The 18,441-nt window shown below is 38.9% G+C and overlaps 1 protein-coding gene across 1 annotated transcript in view; it reads right to left on the bottom strand.

Moving 5' to 3' along the window:
* Positions 1-18,441, bottom strand: part of cdh13 (cadherin 13, H-cadherin (heart)) — a 424,551-nt gene that overhangs the window by 251,725 nt on the left and 154,385 nt on the right. The window contains exon 4 of the mRNA XM_066713996.1: positions 4,441-4,554. Within this exon, the coding sequence (XP_066570093.1) occupies positions 4,441-4,554 (114 nt within the window). The remainder of the gene's footprint in view (positions 1-4,440; positions 4,555-18,441) is intronic.

The raw sequence follows: 18,441 nt of genomic DNA on the forward strand, positions 1-18,441 counted from the left end.
GTATAAATAGCATCCAACAGTTCAGAAGGAACACCTGCGCTTTGACAACGAGATGTTCTGGTCTAAAGGAAAGAGATTTCCTGGAACGTGACGGTCACTGGTCACAGGTAATTAGTTAAAAATCAGAAACACTGTCGCTACATCATCCACACTTTTCCTGTCCTTTTCATCACTGCGCCTGGACTTCGTTTTTCCAGAAGCTCTAATAGACCACACTGATTATTGACGGAGCATATATCATTTTTTTTTCTTTAAAGAACCACGTCAGAATGTCTACATGAAAAATGGCAGAGCTAACATTACAGAATAGAGAGAATCAAACCAAGCTTGGATTCTAAGCACTGCACGTTCAATTCCTTGTCTTATCAAAACTAGGACAGTAGGTACGCTCTGTTCAGGTGACATGGCTGTAGGTTTGGCATTCAATTATAGCCTGCTTACAGTCCTTGTGCTTGTGGTTTCCTTATCTTTGACATTGTTTTAAGCAGGCATCTCAGACATAAAGCCCGTTTCAGATTATCACACTGACACAGGAGACGAAACAGGTTTATGGTATGGATAGCCTTTTCAACACCCAGTTGTATCTTAATGGGATTAACTGGAGCATAGATAACGCACTATATATTACACAGGAAACAAAGTGCACCCAACTGTTAATAATAAGATTCTAATTCTGTCTAGGGGCTTCAGTGACAATGTCACCAGAACATGGCAACTTTCTGATAGTTTTGTTTTTGCTGCTTTAACCATATGTCTGTGCTGCCTAATAAACCCCAGAAACAGGCTGTCAGTATTCAAAGCTAGCAGTGCCGACGGGGAGTTAATTTCTTGGTAAGACAAGTCTTCTTTCTTCGAGCGCGGCGCTGGATTTCCGATTCAACTGATAAATTGACTCCTTGGTGTATCCGACTTATTTCGTTATCAATAGTAGCATTGTAATTAGCCGCTAATGCAACAGGAGGAATAATAATGGACACATTACGTAAGCCACACTCTGCTGTGGTTAATAAAGTAGTCGTTTTTTTGTTGAGGTTTATTATTTTTTATGCAGACACTCCATCTCTTGTTATTAACGCATGAAATGTGAGATGATAGCGCGCTTATAAATCACATTTGAGGTGTTACAAGTTGTTTGAATATTACTTTTTCCAGGGAGGTAATGAATTCCTTTCCTACTGAAACATGAAAGATGAAGCTGGTATGATGTGCTGGAAAGGGATTGTGCTATTCTCTACAGAGGCACAAGTCCAGTTGTAAAAACTTGCTATAATGTCCAGGGTAGAATTTAGAGTTGCTAGCATTAACTACATTAATAGTTCCCTGAAGAATATAGATATAAACAGTAATAAATTAATGAATAAGTAAATCAACATAGGAAATCAAACTTAGGCATGAATAATAAAACATGAAAAAGGAACACTGATTTTTGGGGAAAACAGTTGTTTCTTGTAAATTGTAACTATTTATTTATTTAACTGAAACCTGAAACAATGCTTTGTGCGGGCTATGACCTGCATGAGAAACTGCAGCTTACTCGGATGGAAAATCCGTTGTGAGTGATCCCCAATGTATAGCACAAGTCAAATATCATGCTTTATCGGATGCAGTCATGGCAGGATTACTGATGGAGAAGAGTGAACCCGAGACAATGGCATCTGGATCCTATAAGCCCCGGGGATGCGCAGATGATATAGTTCAACTTCAAGTAGGTAACGGTGTATTATTAACGCCGTTTGGCTCATTTGAAATACAGCTCTCGGTCAATGCCTTCTGCCCTGCGAACTGAAACTAATTAACACTTCCTAAATGAGCGGAGAGCAACTCAATTCTCCCGTTTCAAGCACTAAACCAGTTGTTTAAAAAAAATAGGATGGGATGGTACCCGGCATGTACCGTACGCGGTTTAATTAAAGACGCGCAACCATCGCCAAAAAATAAATACTTTATTAACCGGATGGCAGGAACCAACTGTTAGGAGCTAATTATCAAGGGTGGTCCCTGTGGGTTTGTTTCCCTTTGTGAACATCGCGGGGCTGCCATTGATTTTCAAAGAGGCTACAGCGTTTCTTTATTATAACCTTAGAGCCCTGTAACGGGGCTGCCGCTATGGTGAGAGAGAGAGAGAGAGAGAGAGAGAGAGAGAGAGAGAGAGAGAGAGAGAGTCGTAGTGTTTTAAGCTCATAGAGAGTGCATTGGGAAGTTCTTCATTTACTCCAGGAGTAAGTATAGAGTGGCACTTGGACCGGCCCCACTGTCCCCACTACATGTCTTCCCTCTTCTCTTTGTTTTGTGTTTTATTAAAATGATTTGAGACAGTCACAAAACACGAGGAACACGGACACATGCCTAAACCATTTAAAAATAAAACAAGGAAGTGCTTTGTTACTCATCTTTGGTCAACACTTCACTGGTCTGTTTTGTCTTCAACAATCACGGTGCAAAACTATGATGTCAGTCATACAACAGCTGGGAATGTATAATTTTAGCATTGGGTTTTCATAACTATATTCTATAATAAATGGTATGAAACTTTGCTTTTTCTTCTCCTATTTGCTGAAATGGCATCCCTGCTTGTTACGAATGTGTCTGTTATTGTAGAGCATCGTGCGTTATTCAAACTGGAACTGATCCCATCATTAGACAGCACTTTCTGTTGTCACTTTCTTTTTTTAAAGAACCGATTTCCATCTCATTAGGTTTCATTATGTTTAAATTGTAAGAAGGCTGCACCTGACTTCATCATTAACAGTATCTCATTTCTCCCAGAGGTCTCCAGCTGTGCCTTGTGCTGAGCAGGCACTGTCTTGACCTAGGAAGGTGAGGCCAGCTATATAACAAGATGTGACGATGCAGTGTGGCCTGGAAATGTTAAAAGTCGACGAAATGTAGAACATGCTTCAAAAACCAGGTGCCACAACACTAATAAACAAGGTGCTAGCTTAAATCAGGCCAAATACAAATAAGAAGATAGTATTAAACCAAATTACCTGCAGGAAAAGTTGTGCATACTATAAACTTATTAGACATAAGGTAAGATTGATACATTTGGAAGGGAATAAAAATAACCCTCCACTTGTATAGCATATCTGTCATCAGTATCAGATTTTTATTATAACAATCTGTGCCCTAGGACATCTTAATGCATTAATTCTGAATGTCAGTTTAGCATGCGCCTCTATTTGACTGCAACCAGTTGGGAATCTGCAACCAGTTGGGAAAACCTTCAGAGCTACATCAACCCAAACACAAAAGCTGCCACTGCCACTGTGAATAATGTAGCCACTGTGTCATTAACAAATACAGTTAATATGCTATTCTGATTAGACGGCATTTTGTAAACCTTGTCATCTCTCTCCATTCGGTGTCTCCAAAAATCCATTCATCCATCCCAACCCTTGTGTACACACATCAACACGCACACGCAGCGTCTGGTCCTAAATCCCCCTAATTCTGACAAATAAGCTGGAGGAGAGATGCCATGAAGGAGCAGCGCTAGCGACATGGCCATGGTGAAGAGGAAGAATGCATTAGATGATTATTCTGACAGAGAACAGCTGGTATTGCATTTCTGAATGGCATGCACTGATCGGCAGGGGGCGTTGTGTGAAAATCTCAAAGGTGAAATCCAAAAACGGCAGCTTGGAGAACTTCACTCTGCAGCGATGCATTGACCGATAACAGATGTCCATTCAGCTAGGGTGGAGATTTTAATCCAACGTCCAGAAAGGTGTCAGTCACTCTGTAAAGCCAGGAGCCTATGATGATGAACGTCTGCGCAGAAGCACATTGCTAAGAGCTGCATTGATCGTCTCTCCTGCCACTCCCCGTCGTCCCATGAAATCCCACAAGGCCATTTGAAAAGCACGAGCTCAAATGAAGGCTGTCCAACTTGATGTCCCGAGTGAGTGATAACATTAGGGCTTGAGAGTGGATTAGGAAGATCAGTTTCCAAAGTGGCCAGTCTTGTTTTTTTTTTGTATAGATTTCCTCTCCCATAAATCCATGGCAGAGCACGGATACAACCAGAGAGACTGTTCTTAGAAAAAAAAAAAAACAACAGTCTTCAAAAAGAAATTCATAAAAAAAGGTCAGTCCTACTGATGGCTCCGGACTCCTGATTTCAGCCTGAATGATGTCATTCAGGAAGAGGCAAATGAGCGATTTCATTTAAAACAAAAAGGGAAACTGAAATGCACAAGACGCCCAAAGAAAGTGTGGTGCGAAGAACACAAGCAGACACACGTATACAGTTGAGCAGGAATGACAAAGTTGTGGTGAGCACTTGTTTGAGGACCAAACATTAAGATCATCAGATCTGATAGGGATACTTCGACAGACAGCATAAACAAGAGACAAGGGATACAATCCTCCAACGAGATGCCTACAAGACCCATTTTATGACCCACTTTACCTTTCTCATCCCTATTGTAAGAGACCTACCTTGCCAATGGGTCTGGGAAATGGGGCCCTCTGATTTTCAGGTACAGACATGTCTGGAACCAAGAGAGACCTTTTCATCCTATTTGGTAGACTTTGGCCAAGCCCCAGAATCTCCTGCAGGGACAAAAAGGAAGAAAGTCACCAGGCGGAAATACAATAGTGCTATTTGCAGACAGACTTGTGAGATGAAGGGTTGCAATACAAAAATAAAAGTGTCCTTCTCTGATCTGTGCCATGTTTATTGATCTTTTAATACATGTGTATATTTAAATCCAAAAGAGCATTCAGAGTGCACTGCCCACTGTTATCGTGATACGAAGCCTTAAAGCTCTGCATCATGTCCCACTTGATGACCCTTTGATTAAAAGACTGTAGGCAGGGGGTGTCCATCTCTGCGGAGTGGCATTACTGTAACTTAAAACAAGGACTGACACCTCTTGAGGAAGATGAAAGCGAGGACAAATATGAAATATAAATGATGTTTGATTAAGCATTTTTCATTTTCATCTTTCAATTTCCTTGGTTCATGAGTAATTGTGATGCTGGGGATTGAAAAAATATATAATGTTAACTATGTTATTGATATTATGCTTAATGAATGTAAATGGGGAAAGTCTTTTTATTATTTAAAAGGAAGATTTCAAAATAACAAAAAGAAATACAGACTTAGATAATTATTCAAACACTTTTATTCAATTTCCTTGTGTATTGTTCTCAACTCTGGTTGGACATCTGAATCTGAATATTTCTCTTCTCAGAAAATAAGTAAATAAATTGTCAGTGGGAACTAAATGTCTAAGATATTCAGGAATATTTAGAAAACAATGAGAAAGAAGCAGAAGTAGTGAAGTCCAAGCGAATTGGTTGTTATTTTATTCCCCCAACAATGAACAATGCTTCTTTACCTTTTAATGAGACAGCAGAGAAGCGGACAGTCACTATTTAACTTTTTCTGTATCGTAGTGTTCAAGAATCCAAGATCAGTCCGTAAAATGCATTTTATTTTATTTGAATGTCTTTCTCACTGTATAAATAAACACTGTTTACAAAACACAGATAATTTAACGAGACAGCAAAGTTACAACTTGCTTTCAAAGACCCTGCAGATTGTTTATATACACAAGAGCCAATCTCAATGTGTAACCCGTTCACAGAAATATATCGAAGAGGTTTTTATTAATTTTTTTCTGTTCTGCTGGAACAATGACTATGATTTAATGACTGTGACCTCCAGCTGTTTTCCTTTTTTTTCCCCATTGTATTTCTTGCCATGTCCCAGGTAGATTTAATTAGATCGCTTCTTGCTTGTTAGGTGTCAGAGCAGATTTTATTTGTCATTCACACTGCCACCGAGACATTCAAATTGCATAAATTACCACTGTAGCGATGACCCCTCTAACGTGCTGCACTATTTGCTTTGAGGTGTGTAAAATGTTTCCCGACATGCTTCAGTGTTCGAAATCAGCAAGGCTCATTCACCCAAAAGAACGGCTGCACAAGAGGGAGCAAACACCGGAGAAACCCACTTAAGTGAAAGACATTCAGGCACGCAAATTCATTTCAATAGTCTTACAGGCTCTCAAGTGCAGCAAGCAATGCTATTCTACAGGTTGTTGGTTTTCTTTTTTACAGTGGATACTCCTTCATGTGCTCATGCATAAAGTATGTATTTAATATTAGTACAAATATTGTTATCATTACTATTACTTTTATTTCTACCACTAGGACAGTGTCAGCATTATTCAGTTTTATCAATAATAAGCATTCAAAAACATAACATCTCCAGAGTTTATGTTCTGTATTGTGAATGTTCACTTAAAAGTTTTGCTTTCACCTTTATTCAGACACCCTCCATTTATACATCAGTGGAAATGGGAGAGATCTTTACAGTCTTTGCCGGTCTTTCTTTAAGCCTGTCTACAGTACACTAAATGAGGAAAAAAATGTTTTAAAAAAGTAAAATCGACTTTTTAAGGTTACAAACAAATCTCAAACAGAATCTAGATAATGGTATATGATGTGCTGGGATTGAAACACTCTTTCTGAGGCAAAGAAATACTTCAACCCGGTGTAGGGCACTATGAAAGACGAATCGTCGAACAGACACCACAAAGACATACAACTGACAGTATATGTTAAAAGGACGAAGGTCAATGTATTATGTACCTATTAACACATTTTCCCTTCCTTCAATATCCACTTATTCCATAATTGCTACAGTATCCACTGAAGTACCACATCTCCACATACAAAGCTTTGCAACAGCTAAAAAAGGCTCAGTTAGGAAATAAACACCTGAAAGAATAACAACTCTACTGCCAGTTACACACAAATGGTCTCCTGTCTTACGGCTATGTTTCAAACTATATTACACAGAAGGGCTATGTAACTCCAGTTCTGGAGGACAACACACTTTCGTGGTTTTCTTAATATAATTGGAAAACTAATTAGGTAGGAAGCTATTTTCACAATTTATTCCCAGGTCTGTATCAATCACAATTTGAAAGTGATGTCTACCACCTCCGGGAACGTGGTTCTACAGTATGACAGTGTATATACAGTGTTTTCCACCTCAGTTGTAAAGAGATGTGTTTTGGTTGGTGTTGTTTTACACTGAAGTATTTTTAGATAGTACTAGTGATATACAGTGTGCGTTATTCATCTACAACTACAAACCACTATATCTGTCAGCAAAATCCAAACTGTCTAACCATTGTCTGTACAATTGAAAGAATGAAAGTGGAGCAACGGATCCGTGGCTGGAGTCTTGTTTTATTAGCTCCGGCGCAAAAGCGAATGTTCATGTCAGGCGAAGGGGACGAGTAGGAGAGAGACCTTTTATACTCACTCAGAGTAAGAAAAAAAAAAGGATTTAGCACTGAGGGATAGAGCGGAGAGACTTTGGTGCATCTCTGACACCTGATGTTTGGCCCATTGCTATGACACAGCATACCTCCCTCTTGGGAAGCCTCATTATAAAAATAGTAATAATGAAGAATTATGAGACAAGGGCAGGAAGAGGAAAATGTCAAATCATTAAGAGCTGAAAAAGTGTCTTTGGTGTAGGAATTAAAAGTAGCCAGTTCTCCTCAGCATTGACAACCTGGTCTTGTTTGAACAGACAGAACACCTGGATAGGCAACTTAATAACTCCTTTCTACATCGCATATCAAGGCACCGATTGCTCTTGTTTGTGCACCTGCTAGCTTAAAAAAAAAAAGAGGGGGGGGGGGGGGGGCGATGACAAGCAATTTATTGTCCAAGACAAATGTCACTAGTATAGGCTTCTCATTTGCATTGGGATATACATTTCCAAATATCTTTGCTGTTATAGTATGTCCTACTTTGGCAGTCTACACCCACGTCAAGATGAAAAATACATTGGTAAATAAGAAACAGCCTTTTACTGGGGCTTTTTATGACAAGACGCGTTATGTTTCCCACAACCCACAATTAGTTTTCCCGTTCTAACGTTGCATGCGTTATTCAAAAGCCCGAGTAAAAACAAGCACTAGAATACTCCTGTACTGAGGTGAATCAATTAGTGTACTGGAGTCCACAAGACCACAGCGAGAAAATAGGGGACAATGCTAGTACTGTTACTGCAGAAGTTGGAACAGTAAGTATATGGATTTGTTTCTGGTGTACATAGGTGAAATTCAAAGCTAAAGCAGAGGATACTGTTAATGTACTGATCATTTATACTGAACAAAAAAAAATGAACACAAAACAAGTGTTGGCCCCACGTTTCCGGAGCTGAAATGAAGATCCCAGAAATGGTCCATATGCACAAAAAGCTTATTTCTCTTAAATTTTGTGCACACATTTGGCATATCCAGAAGCTGATTAAATAGCATGGTCATTACACAGGTGCAGCATGTGCTGGGACAATGTCTCAAGTTATGAGGGAATGTACAACTGACTTCAGGAATGTCCACCAGAGCTGTTGCCAGAGAACTGAATGTTAATTTCAATACCATAAGTCGCCTCCAATGTAGTTTTAGAGAATTTGGCGTCACGTCCAACCGTCCTCACAACCGCAGACCACGAGTAACCAGCCCAGGACTCCACATCCGGCTTCTTCACCTGAGGGATCGTCTGAGACCAGCCGCCCGGACAGATGATGAAACTGTGGGTTTGCCATACTGGAGAATTTCTGCATAAACTGTCAGAAATCATCACAGAGAAGCTCATTTGCGGCGTGTCATCCTAGTGTCTTGACCCGACTGCAGCTCTGGTGGACATTCCTGCAGTCAGCATGCCAATTGCACACTCCCTCAAAACCTAAGTTATCTGTGGCATTGTGTGCCAAAACTGCACATTTTAGACTTGTATTGTCCCCAGCACAAGGTCCATCATCCATAGATTAGGGCCCAATTAATGTATTTAAATTGACTGATTTCCTTATATGAACTGTAACTCAATACAATCTTTGAAAATGTTCCATGTTGTGATTATTTTTATTCAGTGTAAATTAAACATATAATACAATTTACCAGGGCACAATGATTAATTATGATATAGCCTACATAAAGAACCGTCACATAATACAAATGGTGATGAACAAAACTTTATTTCTGAGGATTGCCCCTCATTTTAAAGAGACGTTATCACAAATGTCTAATACATTCCAGGCACTGTGATCTCTAACATCAATGCATTGTAATTTCAAAGCTATTGCCACAGTCTATTATTTTCGCATAAAACAATTCACATTTCTGATAAAGCTTTGGCCTAAAATAACTCCCACACAGGCTGTATTTCCCAACATGATGTCCATTTACATATCTGAAAAATGGACATACGAGGCACAATGTACTGTTATAATGTAAGCTCTGCTGATTTGCACCTGGTATGCATTGTTATGCCAAGAATATTAATGAAAATGTTCCCAATGTACTATCATCTTCTCTTCCTTCAGGGCAGGAGAATCTTGCATGCCATAATGATCTTCAGCACATCATTTACGCTGCAACGCGAGTGATGATAAATACAGTAACAAAACCCTAAGATGTCCCTCACAAAGTTAATCATGAATGTTTCATAAAGTCGAAGGCTGCCAATTTACTTTTTCTACTACATAGTAAAAAAGTAATTACAGAAGAATATTTATTTATTTTGTTTCTCTTAACACTGACAGCTTGGACTTAAGCCATGTTGTGTAAAACTGGCAGAAAAGGTCATTAAAACTTGTGCTGGGCTACATCAGCCTTGGATTACACACAGACCCTACATTACAATACACCGATCAGCCATAACATTATGACCACTGACAGGTGAAGTGAATAACACTGATAATCTCATTATCATGGCACCTGTCAGTGGGTGGGATATATTAGGCAGCAAGTGAACATTTTGTCCTCAAAGTTGATGTGTTAGAAGCAGGAAAAATGGGCAAGCGTAAGGATCTGAGCGACTTTGACAAGGGCCAAATTGTGATGGCTAGACGACTGGGTCAGAGCATCTCCAAAACTGCAGCTCTTGTGGGGTGTTCCCGGTCTGCAGTGGTCAGTACCTATCAAAAGTGGTCCAAGGAAGAAAAAGCGGTGAACCAGCAACAGGGTCATGGGCGGCCAAGGCTCATTGATGCATGTGTGTAGCGAAGGCTGGCCCGTGTGGTCCGATCCAACAGACGAGCTACTGTAGCTGAAATTGCTGAAAAAGTTAATGCTTGTTCTGATAGAAAGTTGTCAGAACACACAGCGCATCGCAGTTTGTTGCGTATGGGGCTGCGTAGCCACAGACCAGTCAGGGTGCCCAAGCTGACCCCTGTCCACTGCTGAAAGCGCCTATAATGGGCACGTGAGCATCAGAACTGGACCACGGAACAATGGAAGAAGGTGGCCTGGTCTGATGAATCATGAGTTCAAGGTGTTGACTAGGCCTCCAAATTCCCCAGATCTCAATTCAATTGAGCATCTGTGGGATGTGCTGGACAAACAAGTCCGATCCATGGAGGCCCCACCTCGCATCTTACAGGACTTAAAGGATCTGCTGCTAACATCTTGGTGCCAGATACCACAGCACACATTCAGAGGTCTAGTGGAGTCCATGCCTCGATGGGTCAGGGCTGTTTTGGCAGCAAAAGGGGGACCTACACAATATTAGGCAGGTGGTCATAATGTTATGGCTGATCGGTGTATATACGGTTTGATATCGGACTCATGATATAGATGTAAAGGGTTATTCATTACAAATGCAGTAGCCGCTTAATATTCCTTTTTTTATAATTCTTATTTTTAAGATCATAGTTCAAGTCGTGTGAGGAGGAGGATGAGGGGGAGAAGGAAAAGGAGGAATGTTTAAACTTTCCCTTGGATCGCCTAATTTATAGCAAAATCAAGTGAAAAAATACTATTTTGAAATCAGTAATACTTCAGGGGAGATGAACACTTGCCAGTTGCTGACTTATCACAACCCTTGCCTGGGTCTGAGTCATCTGACAGCGGGGGCACAATAAGACCGCTCTGGTCCTGATGATTGCATCTATACTTATAGGGGGTAGAAAAATGTCCTAATGTTGATCAGCAAATACAAATAAAAATTGTGATACTCTTTTATACAATGCTTTAGTGTATTCATCTTCTGAGCTGGTTGTTAATGCATACAAAACATCATCATAACAAGTGCTAGTGTGAAGTAATGTCTTCAAATGAATTTTGAAATATTTATACCTAAGGTGGGAGAAATTCATTCGATCGTATTGTAATCTCGTTTCAGCGGGGTAAGGAGGTTTGTGTTCTCCTAGAGTTGGCTTGAATAGTGAAACACTAGACTGATATGGTATCTACATCTACATGACATTTTTTGTTCTCGCCCTTTTGAAATCAGAGCAACTAGCTGCTAAAACTGGTGACACTCCGAAGTCGTTCCAAGTGAGAGGGAGGCAGCCCGATCTCAAAGCAGAACAGCTCAATTAATCACAAAACATACCGAGGTGAGTGTGAAACATACATGACATTCTCCGGCAGAACAGACAACTTTCTACCTCATCTGAGATGGAGAAAGATCCCGGGGGTAATGGTTCTTTTTCTTTTTGAGTTTTTTGACATGGGAGCCTGTTAAAACATTAGGTAAGAAACATGTTACCAGGGCCAGTATCAAAGGACACACCTTTCATTGCCGGAAACTCAACCGATGTGTGATTATTCGTATAAAAGAAAATCTGATTCCCTACGGATGTGAGAATAAGAACCTGCCCCCCAGTGTAGGCATGTGAGAGAGAGAGAATACATATACAGACAGTAGTTTTTGAGATCAATAACTGTACTCAGAAGAAGCAATACTGTACATCATAGTAGCAAGAAATCCTCCTCAAATATAAGAGTTGATCTTCTGCTAAATGAGGCCCTCACTCCAGATCTGAAAAGAATTCAATTATTTCTATATTCTGACTACAGCAGACTTACTGGAGGTCAGAAAACATATTTCCTTTGTAATTATAGCTGTAGCTGAAAGGCATTAACCATATCCTGAATAGGTTTTAAGTTAGTAAATGAAACTTAAAGCAGCATTTTCTCCACATCTCCCAACAGATACTTAACCCTGCAATCAGTAAAATCAATTTGGAAAGGAAATAAGCATGGGATCCCAGGTGTCCTTAGTTGTATACCAAAATAGTAGAATAAATATGATAATCTCTACATTGATATTTTAGTACAGATCAGAACAAGTGGCGGCCTACTCCTGCTACATACATTATTTTTGTTGCAATATAAATATCAAGGTACTGTATTATTTAAAAACTCCAAGCCTCCCCCACCTCTGGAAGGTTTCTGACGAATAAAGTCACTGTTGGAAACAGACTTATACATGAATATAACATACACAATAGCTGTGAACCAAAGGAACTAAAAATACTCTGCAGGAAATTATGTCTGTGCTACTTCGATTAGCCTCTGGATTTATCTCGATTCACTGAATCTGATAAATCACATCTTGGTCAAGAGTTATTAAAGGACAGGAATCATCAGTCCCAAAAAATAAGGAGGGGGCGGTGGGGATGAACCTGGTACAAGTAAATCTGCTTTATAATAATAACTACAGATTGCATAGAAATTCAGAGGGCAAGGGTCTTGTGGTCTAATCATTCTTGCTGATTGAATATTGGCATCTCATCTAAAAGCAGAGCTCATGTCCAGACACCCACAGCAGCACTTCAGCGGGTGCTCTGGTTGGGTGCGCCTTTGCCATCCTTCTCTGTGGCGCAGAAGTTTGCAAAGTGTCAGGTCTGGCAGCTGATGAAGTATTAATTAAGATACAAATGCTAAGAAGTGCTGAGCAGGTAAGTGTCCCGTCAACACAGCGGCGGTGTCTATGCTGAATAATTGTGGCAAAGTCATGTCCTTGTGAATTCCACCATGCTTTTCACCTCCCCCCCTACCCCCCCCCCTGCATACATTGATTGACGGTGTTATTCATTTTCAACTTTGCCTCGCTGGGTGTTAATGTCACAAACACGCCAGCCGTCCGAGGCAATCAGTGCACAGATCAGTCCCCAGACGCGATGGAGAGCGACGGAGGCTAAAGGCCAAAACAATCCTGAGAGCACTGTGTTACAACTGGCTTTGACAAGGGCCACGTAGCGCAGCACATAAAAGTACCTCTCCTGAAGCGCTGATTAAAGAGGTTGCGTACTTTTTAATGAGAGGCCACAGGATCACATGAGGCTGCGGGAGGAACAGAGTTACAGACCACTCCAAAAGCTGCTGATCTTCTGATCATACAGTGGTCAAGTAATTATAATGGATACAGCATGTGCAATCATAGGATGATAGAGAGGGATGAAGGGGTAGCAAAAGAAACTCGAACCAAGTATTTTAAAGCATGGCTTAACATTAAAACACCAGGGGTCCTGAGGGGTTTGTAAAATAAAAAGTCTCTCTCCGAAGGTAAAGTGGCCAATTGCTGACATTAATTTGGTACATTAATTAGATCTGCATTTGCCAGTTTCTATGTTGTCTGGGGAAATATAAAGGACAACATATCTAAATTAAATGAGAAACTAAAATCAATATCAGGGTCCAGGTTGAAGTCCAGTCCACCCCAAGACAACTATTATTAGGAAACCAGTTTGTTTTTATCCAGACTGAGGCCAAAAAAAAAAACGACAAAAGTCAGTGCATGGTAGCTCTCGAAAATGTAAACCTTACTGGATTGCTTCGAGATGCTGGTTTTCAATTATGTTTGAAAGAACATATTAAAGGAAATCCAGCTCATTCATCCTCCTCTGTAATAAGCCAATTCATTCACAACAGGATATGCACAGAATTATAAAAACACACACTAAAAATAACTAATGGATTTCATTTCAGAAAGCAACTCCATCCTAATACAGGCAGATCAGTACTAAAATTCCCCATTTCCGGGACTGGGAAAAAATGATACTCTTGCAATCCAGGGTGTTACAGGAATACTGTGATAAATGAAAGGTGTAGCAGTTGCTTATAATGCAGTACAGTCATGGATTAGGTTGGGTAAGAGGTACCAGGAAGTTCACCTTGTATATTTGAATGCAAGTAGTGCAAACCAAAAACACCAGATACTTTTTGGACTGTTACCAGGCATATTTTAATGCTCACATTCTGGCAATTGTGGACACTGCAATAACATCCCTAATAGGAAAATATTTAAAATAACTTTATTGAATCACTGTTAGGCTTTGACTTTTGGTTACAGCTACAACATCTACATGTGATCAATGTTATGGAAGAAATTAAAACATCCAATTCAAGTCACTATTTTAGCATATAATTCATAAGGAGAATTATTTAAAACACTCGTAGAAGTGTCTGTTTGTTTTCTTCTTTGTTCAGTTTTGTTCTCCGCCTGCATCTTTAATTCTGTAACATTTTATTGATCAAAGAATAGGAGCTATGATATGGAAAACATGGCATTTTTAGATCACTGTTTCCAACAAAAATAAGCTATTCAAAATGACAGCTCCTGGTGAAGTTGAGTGCATCGGAATGATTGAACCCAGCGAACGAAGGGAAAATAAATAACTGGATTTGTTTGCAATTCTAGCTTGTGACTTTGCATGGAAATCTAGAGAGAAAGGCCTCCTCCAGCACTCGGTAACAGAACTAATATCCTTCCCGGCTCCCCGCAAATCCCAGTGGAACAAAAAATGGAGGTGGAATGCAAAGTTATCTTCCATTATCTGCACTTGTAAGGCTGCAGCTTACCCCGTGACAGCTGGTTTCTAGCTGTAGGATGTGACAATCGCTTCAGGGCACTGTGTATTAAAAGGAAGTCTTCCGGGAGGTTTTATAACCGAATGAGTGGATTCACATAGATGAAGGAAGAAAAATAAATAAATAAACAACCAGTAAAAAAACAATAAAAAAATAAATGAAAATACAAAATGTGCATTACATCACACCAAGGCATTGCAGGATCCTTTTGTTGGGTTTTATTTTGTATTTCCTTCCTTGCTGGCTTCTTTCTCAGAGGCTAATGAAGAAGCATTATAAATACTGAGACACCCATCTATCAGATGCATGTTTGCACTTACCCCACTTGCAGCATCCGTACTAGTGAATTTCCATTGTATGGCAGGGGGTTCCTTTGGGTTTTAATGCTTTTTATCCTATTGCTATTAATCACAGGTTTTCCGTTTAGGGATTGTGTGGTGATTTCAGTTAATTAGAGTCACCAGTGTGTATAAGAATAATGTAAAATAAATGAAATGCATTTTGTTGTGTGTGTGTGTGTGTGTGGGGGGGGGGGTTAAACCATGGAAAAATACAAAAAAACTGAAAAAGGATCCATATGTAAGATCATCCAGTTCAAATTGAAATTCATTCTTTCATTAATTCTATTGATTCACTGTATGGTCTATGAAATATATGTTTAATTCACAATTTCCCTATAATGGGCCTTATTCATCAAGTACTTTCCTCCTGTTTATAGTGGTCTGTTGTGAAGTAATTCAAATTCCAAGATACCAAAAGATAGGTAGGTAGATGGAAGGATATATTATATATGGATAGAAAATCTATAATTAAGAAACTTATTTTGATTGAATACAAAACCATCACATAGAAGACTGTTTATTCATTGCGCAGGTACAATACTGAAAAGTCGATAAGAATCTTAAGTCTGATAACCTTTGAATAGTGCCCACAATAATTATGTTTTAATTATTTGAAAACTTGGAACTCACTCCTAATGATCGTAATTAAAAGATTAGTTTTTTTTCCAAGTTTCCTTTTCTGTTCATGTGTTTAGTGCTGCTTTGTTTTACATGGTTCAGTAATGACATTTTAAATCGCACTGCTTGAAGCGTATTTTAAGAACAACGCACATGGCAAGTGCAAAGCTGATCGCAACACAGCTGCTACAACACAAAAGTATACAATCGACTCATCTGGACAAAAGTGGTTAAGTACATAACTCCACTGCTATATTTCAGCCTCACCCATCGAAATTTGTCACAGCATGGCAATTGGCACGACTGAAACCAGATTTATTTTTGTTTTTTACGTTTTTAAAATATGTTTAGTTTTTCCACCATGATTTGAGACAGCCCACATATAACTGACTAGTAACCACTTTCTTGAATTGTGAATTATTATGTTATTGCATTTCATTAGGTTCACATTGTGTCTTTAAAAAAAATACCACTTTAAATGGCTTACACTACTTTGTTTTGAATAAGACCAGAATAAGATTACCCTTGCAATACAGACAGGAAATACTGCATCTTCAAGCTCCTCGATTGATTTCCTGTGTTTTTACATTGGTCGTTTTTTGTATTTTCTCTTTCTTTCATACAATAGTGCTGATAGGATGTCTAGTACTCCTTAAGAGATGGAAGATTTATGAATCAGAGTCCAAAATTACCCCAATCAAAACTGCCTGCAGACATGAAGACATGCCATTTGACCATTACCTTTTAAAGTTAAGGATTTCTGCACCAGTTTTCCATTCTACTCTTCAGAATCTCTTTGAAGTGGCTGCAATGGTTTTACGAATAGTTAATGGTTAATTGCTGAATTTCAGACAAAAACTGAAACACTGTAGCTGATGCAGAGAGCAGTCAATTTAATTTTCTTGTATGTCAATTCTGAAGTAATCATGGAGGGATGTTGCAGTCACATCCACGTTACTTGTCTATTATCCTGTTCCCAACAACTATTAAGAAACTTGTTATCCAAACTAATTTGTCTCCCCACTTTAAAAGCTGATTCACATTCATTGACAGCAACACTGAACCAAATCAGGTTTTCCTCCCATCACTACTTTAGCTAGAGCACCCCAGGGCAGTGGCTACACCTGAAATCAAGATCCATTCAATTCCATGCAAATTTATTTTCCACAGGCACATCTGCACAAGGTGACATCTTAAGCCCTGAAAAGAGCCCAGAAGTAATACATAGAATAAAATAAAAACAAGTACAACTTATCGTGCTAGTCTATATCGTGATGACAATTACCCCTCTGACAAGTCATTGTTTGTAAGTAAACCTACCCCCTTAATCAGCTCAAAGTCCCAGGTCTAATAGACATGGCTTACAATAGACTAGTTTCTTGATATTAAGAATTTAATTTGCACACAGCAGAAAAATATTTGATTTAATCCTGCTCAAAATATTAATAAAAAAAATGTTCAGTCCAGGGACAGCATTTTCTTCTTCTCATTTGACTAACATCATTATAAGGTATCTACACTGCAACCTTCCAGTGATTTCTGTGATGAAGGAAAAAGTAATTCGGAGAAATTGGATTTATGAGTCACGACCCAGGTTTCAAAATTGTTGTCTGGAGCCAAGAATATGATCAAATTACAAAATGTAGCCTTCCATATCATCTTTACATCACGTAAGTTCAATAAGTAAATATGGGAAAACCCGATACGTTCCTAAATAATCAAATCATCGACATAATGCAAATCCTTTACATTACATAACTCTGTTGAATACATAGATAAAGTGTAATGCCTGTTGGAATAATTTATTCTTTTTACTGACTAACTGAACCCCCTCTTCATAGTATATGATCGAAAATATTTTTAAAAAGAAGCTTATCAAACACCATTGATCTTTCAGTGCATCTTTAGGAATATTAACATTTATTTAAAGTAATATATTTTTACAAATGTAACCTGAGAACTACTGGTAAATGCACTCCAGCAAAATTGACAATATTCCTTTGACATCGGTCAGAAGATGGTAAAGACCCAGAAAGCTCCATCTATAAACTATTCATTACATTGTGAACTTTCCCTTCTGTTTTGTGTCTACTAAATTATAAAATTTCAAGATCTTTTTACATGATCTTTCTTTTGTGTCTGTGCGTGTGTGTCAGGTACCGTAATCAGAAAACAAACTAGATATGCAGGACTACATTATTGCACTGCGAAAAAGAACTATCCCCTGGATATATCTACTCACAATTCTTATACTTTTGCTTTTCTTTTCTAGTTGTACAATTCTGACTTTCTTGCAATATCTTTCCCACATTTGCAACACATTGCTCCCTGCCAGTTTTGTTTTTAATCTTACACGAGGATTAAGACCTTTAGAATACACAATATAATTAATCTCTGCCACAAGACACAAGAACATCACCCCATGAAATTGAAGCAATGAAGGAATGTGAATTAAATCTTACAGTGATGTAGGTGACAGTCTTATGTTATTAGTCATCACAATTAAAATTTTCTGCTAATCCTGTGACTTGCCGGCAAGGTGGTGTAAAATGGTTTTAAAAAGAAATGTAAATGCCCTTCTGTCTGATACAACTGTCTGCAGCTGAAAATGCTTTTGTATTGTTTTCGCTGTAGTAAAAGGCAAGGCAACTCCCAACATCCAAACTAACCTTTTCAATATGCACTCCTACAGTTCTATAAGCACACTTCAATGTTTGACTGACATTAGAGTAGAATTTCAATGAAGTGATTTACAACAGTATTAGTATTTTTCAGACTGGCTTTCCCACCCATAATCCAGCACATAAGCAACTCTAATGAAACAGATTCTAGACCCGGGTTTCATG

This window comes from Amia ocellicauda, chromosome 9 (assembly GCF_036373705.1).
Source record: "Amia ocellicauda isolate fAmiCal2 chromosome 9, fAmiCal2.hap1, whole genome shotgun sequence".
In the NCBI taxonomy this organism is placed as follows: Eukaryota; Metazoa; Chordata; class Actinopteri; order Amiiformes; family Amiidae; genus Amia; species Amia ocellicauda.